Below are 13,014 nucleotides of genomic sequence, written 5' to 3'. Positions count from 1 at the left end.
TTATGTAACAGACAAAAATTAAATTTCGTTTTACCTCGAATATACACTGAAGTTACTAACTTCAATGTCATGGAGAACGCGGTTTATACGTTGGGTTGACAAAAAGCAATTCTGATTGGTCAATATGGTTGTCTTCCTAAATTCCTCATTATAAAATATGTGTTTAATAATGTATATTCATTTGTATTAACGAAGAATATTATTCACTATTCAGCAGAAGTTACAATCTTTGTATTACAATTATAAATTTTGTTGTTAATTTTTACTATTTTGTAGGAGGTCTATTCAAAGTTATTATTTAATTTATTTGTATGTTTCCGGTGGCAATTTGCTGCTATTTTATATATATATATATTGTATATATATGCAGTCTAATAGCCTAACGTAATATTAGAAAATTAATATTTAAGTTTCCTCTATCTGCATGAAAAACGTGGTAAAAGTTTTATGTTTTATATTCCATCAAATATCAGTTTTAGTAAAATAAATGAAAATATAAGAAGTGCAATTAATTGGGAATCGAAAATGAATATTTTAAGGAAACGACACCGATAATAAATTATCCTTTGAGGAGGATTATTAACGTTTGGAAGTTGATGGTTTTCAATCTATATATTTGAAGTTTGTGCTGGGTTGTTGGTTGCCATCTTGGACCTCGCTCGTTTGAGAAGCCGGCCGCCCGCAAAAATCTTTGAGTTTCACGCGTTCGCGCGGCCTCACGTACTCGGGAAGCAGGTTGCGTGATCTCACGAGGAATTTACTGATCTGTTGCGATCAATCTAATCAAGATTCGGGTCCGGAATGCATTAGGTGAGTCGAAAATAAGTCGAACGTTAATTTCCTGATTGCGATGGCGTGTGATTTATCTCGTACATGTGTGTTCGTGCTTTATGCCTGTGCGTGTTTCTAATCCGTGTATCGATAGGAGATAAATTTTTCCCTCGATTTTTCTTCCTTTATGAAAATATCAAATTTTTCCACGTGGAAATTCCACCTATACATGTACCACTATTCGTTCACCAAGTTGCACGTCTAAATCTATTGGAACGAAACGGTAATGTTCTAAAAACTTATAATCAATAGACATCTACAGAATAGTGTTCATTCATTCTAATCAACGTATTTTTACATTTGTTAGATTTTCCATTCTACCACCTATATTTTCACCTGATACTCTACTTTATATCATGTAATGATTCTTATTGAAGTTGTTTTGATTCTTCTAACCATGTAACTGGTTATTCTGATCAGATCCCCCTTTGAATGTTAATAAATACCTTCAGTGAAAAGTACACTACAAAATTTATAAGCTATTTCATATACTTTCCTCATATATTTGCTGATATTTATGAAAATTCAAGTTGAAATTGTTGGTTAATGAAGTACCCAAGTTCTTTCCTTGCTTTGTTATTTCAATTACATAGCTAGTATTGATTTTTACTCTGTACAAATAATTTTTATTCTGTACATTCTATTCAATATAGTCATCGCATTGCTAAATAATAAGGTTCATCTTTGTATGTGATCAATGTTCATACATCATTAATGTATCGAACATAGTGGTCGTAGTGTGAATGTATGTTTTATAAAATTTGGAGCAAAGAATGTATAAAAATTGAGCGATTGTTATACTTGTAATGCTTATACATGAACATTAAATTATTGTAATTAATTATAAATGCATTGTAATATTATGAATAAATGTGTGCTATCGAATTGTTTCAATGAATACCGATGTCTTTGATATTTAATGCATAACTTATTTGAAATATGGAAGCACAAGTTAATTAACTTAGAATTATTATCTTAAAATTCTGTATAGTTTTCTTAACAAATCATAATGTATTTAATGTTCTCCTTTTAATATAATTTTTTTTTAATGACTTAGGTGTATGTTTGTCCTCGCGCATTCGTAACTGGGTGAGTGGAGGAGATAAATTAACTACCTTTTATAATTTTTCGATAGACAACAGTGAAAGCATAGCAATCGACAAAACAAATAGCAGTAGTGATATATCAGAAAAAATGGCACTACCCAGTAGAGCGCGAGTTTACACCGATGTAAATGCACGTAAACCTAGAGATTACTGGGACTATGAATCTTATGTTGTCGATTGGGGGTAAGTGTATTAATCTTACAACAATCGGTGTATTTATATTTTAGTCCGCTTATTTATAATTGATTCCTTATTACATAGGCAACAAGATGATTATCAGTTAGTAAGAAAATTAGGCAGAGGAAAATATAGCGAAGTGTTTGAAGCAATTAATATCACAAATAATGAAAAATGTGTTGTAAAAATTTTAAAGGTACAAAAGAAATAAGTTAGATTGTAATGAATGAATTGTGATTATGTACAGTTTTTTTTTTAATTTTCATATGATTTTCATTTCTAGCCAGTAAAGAAGAAGAAAATAAAAAGGGAGATTAAAATCTTAGAAAATCTTAAAGGTGGGACCAACATAATTACTCTCCAAGCAGTTGTCAAAGATCCTGTATCAAGGACACCGGCACTGATTTTTGAACATGTCAACAACACAGACTTCAAGCAATTATACCAGACGCTAACAGACTACGACATAAGATACTACCTCTACGAATTATTAAAAGTGCGTGTATTGTTAAATGCAATGAAGTTCAAGTATCACTCCAATGCGAATCTTCGATATTATTGTTTCGATAGACGTAGGTGTATATCGTAGGTCGAAGAAAGAGTTCTTAAATGCTCAGTTTGTACAAATTTTCTTTACATTAATAACAATATTTATTGTAGTTGGCATAGTATTGTATATTTGTAAAAAGTAATTTACTATTTTTCCATTAGAAGAAAGAAATTTCTCTTTCGTTTTTCATAACATGATAGAAAACATTCTTAGAGATCGAGAAATTGTTTAAATTTTCGGACTCGTGAATCTTACATTAAGTAAGTAACGTCGATAGCGTTCAATTCATTTCGTAGTTATAAATGTAACTGTGTAATGGATTTATGAAAAAAAGAAATGAAAATAACGCATTAACGATACGTAACGTGTGATATTGTTTTTCTGTTTAGGCATTGGATTACTGTCATAGTATGGGAATAATGCACAGGGATGTGAAACCGCACAACGTAATGATAGATCATGAAAATCGAAAGTTGCGGTTAATCGATTGGGGTCTAGCAGAGTTCTATCATCCTGGTCAAGAATATAACGTACGAGTAGCCTCGCGTTATTTCAAAGGTCCAGAATTACTCGTAGATTTTCAGGTTCGTAAGTTGAAAATTGATTGATATTTCAATAGATAAATACATTGTTCAATTTTTATTCCAGATGTATGATTATTCGTTAGATATGTGGTCACTCGGATGCATGCTTGCCAGTATGATATTCAGGAAAGAACCGTTCTTTCATGGACACGATAATTATGACCAACTAGTTAGAATTGCAAAGGTTCTTGGAACCGAGGAACTGTTCGAATACCTTGAGAAGTACCATATCGAATTGGATCCTCGTTTCAACGACATCCTAGGACGACATTCGCGTAAACGTTGGGAACGTTTCATGCATTCGGAGAATCAGCATTTGGTATCACACGAAAGTCTTGATTTTCTTGACAAACTTTTGCGCTACGATCATTATGAGAGACTCACCGCACGCGAAGCTATGGAGCATCCCTATTTTTGTAAGTAAAAAGAAACATAAACTAGTTGAATAATTTCAAAGGAAAAGAAATGATCTCTCTATTTCCTTTCAATTATTCTAGATCCAATAGCGAAAGAACAAGGTCGATTAAACATGGTATCATCGTCACCTACTCCCGTAACAGGTTCGTTGCCTGTAGGTGAGTAACGGCCCAGGTAATGTCATCACCTCAATTTCCAATTTATAATTATTTAATCATATCATTCACGTATTGTTGAATCGACCATGAGAACGCCCCCCGAACTTTCCATTCGCGCATCACCGAATACGATGCGTGGTATCAGTTGAACATCCGTAAAGTTCGTAATTGATTCGAATTCGCAATTTCTATTTTATGATATTTATAATGAAAAAAAACGAAAAAAAAAATATGAAGGAAAAAAGATTGCCGGAAATACGAACAGGTCGTGTCAGTATAACAATGTACGAATACACGCAGTTCTATTACATGATTATTAGATATCGTCCGGCATATACAGTTTAGCTAATTCGCAATGGCAATCGTTGTCGCGTAAAGTGTTCGAAACGTTGAACGTAAAACACATTTATGTTAAAGTGAATCCTTAATATTAAGTATCTGTCGAGAATCGTTCCCATTGCGGATTAGATTGAAGCATTAAAAAGAAAAAAAGAAAAACCACACACACACACACTACGGTACGCTTTACGCAAGGTCGTTCCAGACACCTAAGTAACGAACAATTAAGTCTCTGCATTTTTGTCAAAATGTAAAACATCTTGTCGGTGATACTTGATTAACAGGATTCAGGAGTGTGGAATGACCGATGCGATTTATAGTCATATTATATTGAAAACGTACGAAATAAAGTAATATCGGTTCTCAACAACACATAAAGCGATCTTCTTTTTGCAACTCTCAATGCATATTTAATTTTTCATAGTACGTGGTACTTTTAGATTTCAAAAATTTTTAACGACCACCACGTCTTTTTTTTTCTTTCTTTTCTTTTTTATAGATATCTTCCTTTTCGATTTTAACAAGAAGATCGTTTCAGATGGTTATAGTGTAACTAGAGATGCGACTAAACAAATGTTTGATTTGAAATATTCAAACGATTCAAGTCTGTATGTCGTTTAGTGTCGATCGATCTAAAGCTAGAGTAAAATGTATTTAAAAAAAAAAAAAAATTGCTATCCTTTCTTCTATTGTCGCATCGAGAATCGGTTATCGTGATGCCTCGCCAATTATGCGATGAATGCATTTCTTCTCGATACTAGTAACAGGATGAAGTCGCACGCGCTGCGGTGATAAAATAACACCTGAGAGAAAATGTTTGATTCCTCCTTAACGAAACGATGGTTGATACACATTACAGAAATAATTTATTTAAACTGTCGAAATTTCACTATTCGCGGGGAAAATGTTATAATCTCTCTGTACAATATCAATCATAGTATCCGTTCGTCTAGTGAAAAAGCACTGACCTTGGAGTCGCAAGTTTAACCGCAACAAATATCATAAATTTAATTGTTTAATAAAAGTGTTAAAATAATTAACATAATCATCTGATAAAAGCTTTAGAATATTCAATAATTTAGAATTTCAATAATTTATTTGAAATTACAAAATACACTATAATTGATATTGTACAAGTTTAATTTCGAGGGAAAAAGAAAGGAGCGTGATACGCGTGTTACTTTCGTTGGAAGTTTCTCAATAATAGGTTAGGAAGGATTTGTATTATAATATTAAGTTTGGTCCGTATTAAACGACAACTGGACTTGAATTGCTCGGTCGTTTCAAAGCAGACATTTCTTTTCTTTTTTTTTCTTCTGTTTTTAGTCAGTATACGTATTTATGAGAGGAGCGTGCGAAGAATCAAACATTTTCGTTTAGGTATCGATACTTGTTGGCGCGAGGGGCTTAATCGAAACCTTAGGCGTGACTGTGAGCAGCGTGCCGGTTCATGGAACAGACGGACTGAAATATGTGGTGGGAAGAGTTGCAAATGGGACTCGGAAAACTCTAAAGTATTCATCACATCCGTTGCGTCTTTTACATACGATATTCGACTATTCGCTCGTTATGTACTAACGGCTGATCTATTCATTCCACCTGAACTTGCGAAATCAAGAAGAAAAGTACTAATTCGTATGACGGTGGACCATTCTTTATGTAAATGGCGATTATATTCTGACATGGTATATAAAGTTCTACATTTTAGACATTCCTTGTTCTTTAATCCGGGAATCACTTGAACGAACTTATTTTTTTTTTTTTCTTGTAACGGAAGCGATCCGCTGTGTATATGATTCAAGTCGAACGGCTATAGACGGAAAAAAAAAATTAATTTATGTGTTCGTTGACTGTAGTATAACTGCGAATGGTTTAGAAACGAAGCTGTGTAGAATGGCAGAATGAAATAATCTATCAGATCAGAGTACGTGCTCCGTCCATATTGGCCGGTGTACGTGTGCCATTGAAATATTTGTATGTTGCCTTTTTTCCATCTTGTGATTTATGATTAACCGTGTTTCATTGACGCTACTACCAAACGCCATGGTCACGGGAAATTCGTAAACGCGTAAAGATACGATTAGATCATGTTATGCCATTTGGAAGATCGTCCGTTACTATACAAGCCATCGTAATTAAGACGATATACGAAGCAAAAGCCACGTGTATTTGCATCCACACATACATACACACACACACACGCGCGCACACACACATACATACATACATACATAAAGCACGTGCTCACACTTATACATGTACCTTTAGGCCGCTCGGTTTAGTACTTTTAACGATGATAAAAATGTTCGTTTATATCTGATACAATGATAGTTGAATAAAATGTTTGTTATAGCCAAGTACTCTTTGTGCTCTGTGAATACCTATGTATCCAGTAATAGACACGTTACCAACGCGTTGGTTAAAAGAAAAAAAAGAAAAAGGCATCGTTAATCGAGAAACGAGAATGCGATTTTTCAAACGCTAGTCCCCCTCTTGTTAACTTCAATGCTCATCTACGTTTCTCGGTTATTCCGACGCGCGTAGTTCGCATCGAAATCCATAATTCGCGCGATTCAATTCAAACATCGATCGAAGCGAGAATTCACAGGCACGTTAAAAAACACTTGGCGTCAGCAAAAGCCTACACACGAACGATACACGCGCCGATAACGAACCGAAACATTTGTATTGCTGTACATTTGTACGCTTGATGCGCTGATCAAAGAAATTACACGAATTATTTCGTATACAGCATTACCAATGTGTTTCTTATAAATTGAACGAGTAATTATTTATATACGAATTTAAGTCAATTTATTGTGTACATTTGAAGAGAAAAGAAAAGAAAAAAAAACGTTCACCACTAGAAGAAGATGGGGAAGAGAGAAAGTGCGAGGGAGAGGGAAAGAGAAATGACGTACTTTTGAAGAATGTATAGGAATTATAGCACACTCCACTTGTATACCATGTCCTTTCGTATTATTTCGAAAGAATTCGTCAGTTCCTATACGTATAAATTGCGCATAAAGTACGGTCAATTCGATATATATATATATATATGTATAATGTATATATGTATGCGTGCGCATACGCACACATACGTATATACGTATATAGGAAACACGTATATACGCTAGCGTATTACAAATGCGTACCCTACCAAGCGGAGTGTGAATTTAAATTCGAGCATTATGTGCCCTCGAATATTATCGGCTAAGTAGTAATGTTCGCTTTTTATTCTGATCACTGCGCCGTTTTTGCCTTATTCTCATGTATTTTAAGATTTCACATGTATATATGTATATTTTATTTTTCAATAATGCTAACAAAAAAAAAATATATATACATATATATATACGTGTACGCAGATAAGCGAAAATAAGCGAGAGAGTACATAGATGTGCGAGGTGGAATACTGCGCTATAGATGTTAAACATGTAAAAAAAAAAAAAAAAAAAAATATGAAGGAATACTCCGTGTACGAGTAAAGTATAAATACAATTTTATTTATTATGCTTATAATAATTGTCGTATCGCTAGTACACGACAAATAATCTAATTTCAAGTCATCTTCACGTGGCAAGAACGGCGCAAATGTAATTGTTTATCCAAGTTTGATAACCTTCCCTGTTCATGCGTTAAGTTTACGATAATCTAGTTTAGTTTTATAGAAGAAAAAAAAAAAGAAACTATTGAATAATTGCTATTTAAATCTGCAAACGAACTCAAAACGGAAAGAAGAAAATTAAGATAACGAATTGTCACTAATATAATTAATATATTACGCTGGATATTTTAACTTCGATAATTTTAACTTGCAACGTCATAATTTTCTTATTACGTACATATACATTGAAAGCAAAAATGTGATGTCAAATGGAAATCACTGGAAACGCCGTTCAATCGTCATCGTTCATTTATAGGCCAGTCTTAAAAATTCTTTCACATTTACCTTCGAGAACGGCTGTATCCTGAGAGAAGAAAGTGCACTGAATGTTTCATCGTACACAAATGTATATTCAAATTTTATATACTTTCATTATAATGCCAAAGCGATAAAGTAAAATTTGTTTACAGACTTTTTCAACATTTTCCTGTTTTTCTCTTCGATTGCATAGAGATTACTTAGATTCTTCGTTTGTTTAAACGCGGGATAGTGTAAAACAAAGTATTTTGACGTGGTTGAGGTATGACAATAAAAATTAGCCAAAGTGCACGAAAATGCTTTGACTTGAACCTGTCATCGATCGTTGAAGCATTATAACAAAAGAAAAAGAAAAAAAAAATAACCCATTTTTATATTATGCAATATGTTTTTTCATGTTTTTGCAATGTTTACTCGGGGAATTATTGATACGATGGCAAAATAAAGTAATGACAAAACGTTTACAGATTTGTTTTGTGCGGACATGAGACATTTGTGCGTACCATATAATGTAACGATAACATGTATGATTTACAGCAACAAAAAGAAACGTTGTAACGATACTAAAATACCAGTGCTGTATAGAACTACTTAAAAAAAAGAAGCAAATACAATTTCGTTTGTATTAAAAAAAAAAAACAACGTTACAATTCATTTTGTAATTTTAAAATCAAACACCTATGATTGTTTTTTCTTTAAACTCTTTGTTAAATATACATACGTAAAGATTCGTATAATTTAAGTATGTATGCATATTATTTTCCTTTATCTTCTATTTTTTTACTAAATATAAGTATCGTTATTTTAATATTATATTTTGAAAATACGCAAAGGAATTAAATAAGTTAACAATACGTATACCACTTACTACAGATAAAGAAAGACTAGACATGCTTTGTTCTCGAAGGGCCATGATTTTGGGGGTCGCAAACACTCCCTTGGCAAGGTTAGATCTGCAAAAATTTAACTATAATATGGAAAACATAAAATTAAATTTTCCGCCAGAAAGGGAGTTCCAAATGTCGGCCTTCCGGACAGCCGCAGTATGGGGACGTGGGAGCCGCACGCTGTGTAGAAATAACTGAACCACAATTCATTTTGCTTAGCGTCGTTCGGGACGAATTCTTACCAGAGAACAGTCCACGCATGGACAAAGTCGGCAACGAACTGAACGCCGAGAGCTAAGCTCCCCTCCCGAGCGCCGAACAGGAGTGGGGGAACGCAGTACGCGCAACTACTTCGGTGGTTGCGCCATCTATACGAAAACGGCGCAAACTATTCGACAACTTATCGGCCGGTTTACCGACACTGACACGACCACTAGCGCCATCTACCGGGTAATCCCGGAAACTAATTTGTCGGTAAACCGGTCAATAAGTTGTCGAATAGTTTCAACCACTTTTGTATAGATGGTGCTACGGTCGAAAAAAAAAGTATATACTCTTTACCCCTTTACAGTCAAATTCAATGTTGTTGGATCTGTAGACATTGTTTTTTAGTAAAAGTGCTTCATTTTCAACAATGAACGAAGTAGAGAAATTGCAAGAACGAGTTAAAGAACTTGAAAGCAAGTTACTCGAAGAGCAGAGCAAAAATATGTCTATAACAAGAGAAAAGATAGAACATATGTCAAGCGAAGTTGTTGATTCTAATCCTTACAGGTAATTACCAGCTTCTTTTGTAATGACAAATATTTTGTATCTATCTCCGACTTTTTTTATACAGAAAATGCAAAGTATATAATATTAATGTAAGAATTCTATTTTTTGGGTAGTCGATTGATGGCATTGAAACGCATGGGTATAGTAGACAACTATGAAAGGATAAGAGAATTAACTATTGCTATAGTTGGAGTAGGTGGAGTTGGCAGTGTGACTGCAGAAATGCTAACAAGATGTGGAATAGGAAAGGTAGTAATTCTCTTGTAAATCACGAATTTTTTATCCTTTAAATAATAAACAATTTGAATTTCAGTTAATTCTTTTCGACTATGATAAGGTAGAAATGGCAAATATGAACAGACTTTTCTTTCAACCACACCAAGCTGGTCAAAGTAAAGTAGAAGCAGCAGCAAAAACATTGCAATACATTAATCCTGATGTAGATATTGATACCCATAATTATAACATTACTACAGTAGATCATTTTGAAGATTTCATGAACACTTTAAGGTATAAGATGATTTTTCATAGATTAGAATTACAAGACACTGTAGTAGATATTAAATTTCATTTTTAGCACGTCGAGTTTGAATAAGGGACCGGTAGATTTGGTATTAAGTTGTGTGGACAATTTTGAAGCAAGGATGGCAATTAATGCTGCTTGTAATGAACTGAATCAGAAATGGTTTGAAAGTGGAGTCTCTGAAAATGCTGTTTCTGGTCACATTCAGTTCATCATTCCCGGGGAAACGGCTTGTTTTGCGGTGATTAAAAGTCAACAAATTACTACTTAAGATTTGAATGTCGATAGTTTTACCTCACTTCACTTTTAGTGCGCTCCTCCATTGGTAGTAGCAGAGAACATAGATGAAAAAACGTTAAAACGAGATGGCGTATGCGCAGCATCATTACCTACAACAATGGGCATTGTGGCAGGGTTTTTAGTTCAGAATACATTGAAATACCTTTTAAATTTTGGAGATGTGACCTATTATTTAGGTTACAATGCAATGCAAGATTTCTTCCCTAAGATGATATTAAGACCAAATCCACACTGTGAGGATAGATATTGTAGAGAACGTCAGCAGGAGTATGCGTTGAAACCAAAACCGGAAGAAAAAAAGGAAGAAATAGTTGACGATAAGCCCCTGCATGAAGATAATGAATGGGGTACGTGTCATACAAAATATGATACTATACTATACAAAAAACTAGAAGGCATAATTAAATTTCTCATACGATTCTTAGGAATTTCTCTCGTCGATGAACAAGATGGACAGGTAGATGAAAGTGATCGTCCATTGTCATTAGGCGTAAGAGAAGCGTATAGCGTACCGACGCCTACGACGGATCCGTCAGCCAATCAATTTCTGTCCGAATCTGAAGCTAGTCTAGAAGATTTAATGCAACAAATGAAATATATTTAAATGTTGCTTTTGCACATTATATATGCATTCCATTCGCACCTTTTGTAACGTTTTTACAATTCCTAAATAATATTCCAAATTGTTACCTTTTCGTATTTATTATCTGTTGGACTTATCAAAGAATTAAAAACTTATTTACGTGCAATATGACTTTGTATAATAAAAATACAAATCTATTAAAATTAGACGTCGAAACGTTCGAAACACAGATTTTGTCCCTCTTCCTCGTAATCTTCTCTAGTTACTAAAAGAGTTGGAAGTATTGGATCTTTGGATAATGTTTTACCACCATGCCATGCGTACGTGATGGGGCTGAAAATGACGTAATGATAAGTAATGTATCCGTCGAAAATTTCTAACAATACTGAAATATTTTTATACTTTTCGGGTAAATAAACATTTATCGTGTATTCAGCAGGGGCTAGACTCCTAACTTCTTTGTATATTCTTTCCTGAAATCCTGGAAACTTTGCATTACCCCCGGTAAGAATAATGTTAGATAAAAGGTGTGGCCATGTCTCTTCGTCGCATCCTTTTAGACAGTCCATAATTGCTTCTGGAATACCCATTTGTCGGATGCCAACGTCCGACGGAAAAAATAAAATTTCGGGTATAGCAAATCTTTCGTTACTTAAACGCAGAGTTTGTAGTTCATTAGGAGGTTCTGGATTTTTAAGGTAACCACGTCTCAACGTCGTGTAATCTGGCAAAACATAATCTTTGATTATAGGATTGTTTTCCAGTTTACTCTTGGCAATTTCCATATCTTTGAAAAATTCTTGAGACACGAAACAGGAATCCTCCTTCACCTGATTTATCACATAAGTTTCATCCATGACATGAAGCTGTCTGTAAGATATTATTTCTTTAAGATGGTTCGTAAGTAGCTTTCCACCCACGTCGATGCGTCTGATACCTTCTTTAACTTTGGTATCATTTATATAAGGAACTATGTGAGTAAAACTATAACCGCTATCAACTACTATGCAACACTTTGTATTAGGATTTTCCGTTCTATACTGATAACAAGAAAGAGTAGAAGCATTAATTCTTAAGAGACTTTGACATTCGTATTCTTCGAAAAATATTTCTGTCGTTGCTTCTTGAACCGTTGGAAAATTGAACAAAGGCTCGGTGACAATTACAGAAAGCTGATTTAAATTCACCGGGCAACATTCTTTCGAGAATACGTAGTCCCAGACAGTTTTTTGGACGTCCCAATTGACAAGATACCCTTTTTGAAATGGTAAAATGTAAAACAATCCTGACGCGTCTCGACATTCTTCGATTTGATTTCCCACAAAAGGTCTTCGCCGTTCGCTTTTCGCTTTCATTATACAATTAGGAACCAATCTAAAAGTGAAAACATTAAGATTCATGTCATTTTTAAACCTTTTAAACATTTTGAACCTAACCTTGTTTCATTGTTGATACTCACTTGGGGTTATCGGAAGAAGCTAACCCTACTTTTGTCGTGCAAGCGCCATTGTCAAGAACAAAAATGGAGTTACTCATATTAAAGAAACGATTAAACAATTAGAAAATGTTCAACTGTGCTTTCCTTTTTCTCTGGTACGTTGTAAAAGTGTCATCCAGTTTCATCGAATATATTTCTTTAATACATGCACTGACAGAAATGTCGCTTACCGGCAGATTCAAAGGGCTTCAATATGGCGCCCTCGATTCTTGCGCCATCTACCGGCAGCAGGAGGAAGCAATTCCTTCAGATCCATACTCTATTATAGTGCCCTAGGCCTGACGCCCCCACCTCGATGCACCTCCATTCTATCCATTCCACCCCCATGCGACCGGAAGGTTAAAGGTACGCGATTTTATTTT

General features: G+C 34.3%; 3 protein-coding genes across 9 annotated transcripts; 2 read left to right on the top strand and 1 right to left on the bottom strand.

Moving 5' to 3' along the window:
• Nucleotides 1-621: 621 nt before the first annotated feature.
• On the top strand, nt 622-5,926 carry CkIIalpha (casein kinase II subunit alpha). 6 transcript variants are annotated; one of them, XM_034319629.2, is made up of 8 exons: nt 890-1,054; nt 1,967-2,120; nt 2,199-2,310; nt 2,398-2,610; nt 3,054-3,248; nt 3,313-3,664; nt 3,746-3,823; nt 5,543-5,926. In XM_034319629.2, exons 2-8 carry the CDS (start codon nt 2,026-2,028, stop codon nt 5,902-5,904), a joined length of 1,407 nt encoding a protein of 468 aa, XP_034175520.2. In that variant the 5' UTR covers nt 890-1,054; nt 1,967-2,025; the 3' UTR covers nt 5,905-5,926. The 6 variants fall into 6 exon arrangements, with proteins under 6 accessions (XP_034175517.1, XP_034175519.1, XP_034175520.2 ...); XM_034319625.2 differs by having other exon boundaries at nt 896-1,054; nt 3,746-3,839; nt 5,543-5,683; XM_034319624.2 differs by having other exon boundaries at nt 896-1,054; nt 3,746-3,839; nt 5,489-5,629.
• Arp6 (Actin-related protein 6) lies at nt 3,746-12,756 on the bottom strand. 2 transcript variants are annotated; one of them, XM_076691639.1, is made up of 5 exons: nt 12,614-12,756; nt 11,557-12,528; nt 10,988-11,487; nt 9,217-10,896; nt 3,746-9,040 (listed from the first exon to the last, which is right to left on the bottom strand). In XM_076691639.1, exons 1-3 carry the CDS (start codon nt 12,688-12,690, stop codon nt 11,358-11,360), a joined length of 1,179 nt encoding a protein of 392 aa, XP_076547754.1. In that variant the 5' UTR covers nt 12,691-12,756; the 3' UTR covers nt 3,746-9,040; nt 9,217-10,896; nt 10,988-11,357. The 2 variants fall into 2 exon arrangements, with proteins under 2 accessions (XP_076547754.1, XP_034175521.1); XM_034319630.2 differs by having other exon boundaries at nt 3,746-10,896.
• Uba5 (Ubiquitin-like activating enzyme 5) lies at nt 9,609-11,175 on the top strand. The gene is made up of 6 exons (XM_034319631.2): nt 9,609-9,748; nt 9,862-9,997; nt 10,062-10,258; nt 10,326-10,512; nt 10,582-10,918; nt 10,997-11,175. The coding sequence occupies exons 1-6, from the start codon at nt 9,609-9,611 to the stop codon at nt 11,173-11,175; spliced, it is 1,176 nt and encodes a 391-aa protein (XP_034175522.2).
• Nucleotides 12,757-13,014: the final 258 nt, after the last annotated feature.

The sequence above is a fragment of the Osmia lignaria genome, chromosome 13 (assembly GCF_051020975.1).
Source record: "Osmia lignaria lignaria isolate PbOS001 chromosome 13, iyOsmLign1, whole genome shotgun sequence".
Taxonomy (NCBI): domain Eukaryota; kingdom Metazoa; phylum Arthropoda; class Insecta; order Hymenoptera; family Megachilidae; genus Osmia; species Osmia lignaria.
Note: the sequence above shows the minus strand (reverse complement) of the source record. Positions and strands in the feature narration are given on the sequence as shown.

What these genes read in the sequence shown, in the direction of transcription:
- CkIIalpha (XM_034319629.2), top strand. Translation starts at nt 2,026, where the DNA reads ATGGCACTACCCAGTAGAGCGCGAGTTTACACCGATGTAAATGCACGT. An exon ending in TATGGAGCATCCCTATTTTT is followed by an intron (nt 3,665 to 3,745) that starts GTAAGTAAAAAG and finishes CAATTATTCTAG; the next exon opens with ATCCAATAGCGAAAGAACAA. An exon ending in AACAGGTTCGTTGCCTGTAG is followed by an intron (nt 3,824 to 5,542) that starts GTGAGTAACGGC and finishes ATTTTCGTTTAG; the next exon opens with GTATCGATACTTGTTGGCGC.
- Uba5 (XM_034319631.2), top strand. Translation starts at nt 9,609, where the DNA reads ATGAACGAAGTAGAGAAATTGCAAGAACGAGTTAAAGAACTTGAAAGC. An exon ending in CAAGATGTGGAATAGGAAAG is followed by an intron (nt 9,998 to 10,061) that starts GTAGTAATTCTC and finishes TTTGAATTTCAG; the next exon opens with TTAATTCTTTTCGACTATGA. An exon ending in GGGAAACGGCTTGTTTTGCG is followed by an intron (nt 10,513 to 10,581) that starts GTGATTAAAAGT and finishes CTTCACTTTTAG; the next exon opens with TGCGCTCCTCCATTGGTAGT.
- Arp6 (XM_034319630.2), bottom strand. Translation starts at nt 12,690, where the DNA reads ATGAGTAACTCCATTTTTGTTCTTGACAATGGCGCTTGCACGACAAAA. An exon ending in GCTTCTTCCGATAACCCCAA is followed by an intron (nt 12,529 to 12,613) that starts GTGAGTATCAAC and finishes TTTCACTTTTAG; the next exon opens with ATTGGTTCCTAATTGTATAA. An exon ending in AATGTTTATTTACCCGAAAA is followed by an intron (nt 11,488 to 11,556) that starts GTATAAAAATAT and finishes CGTCATTTTCAG; the next exon opens with CCCCATCACGTACGCATGGC.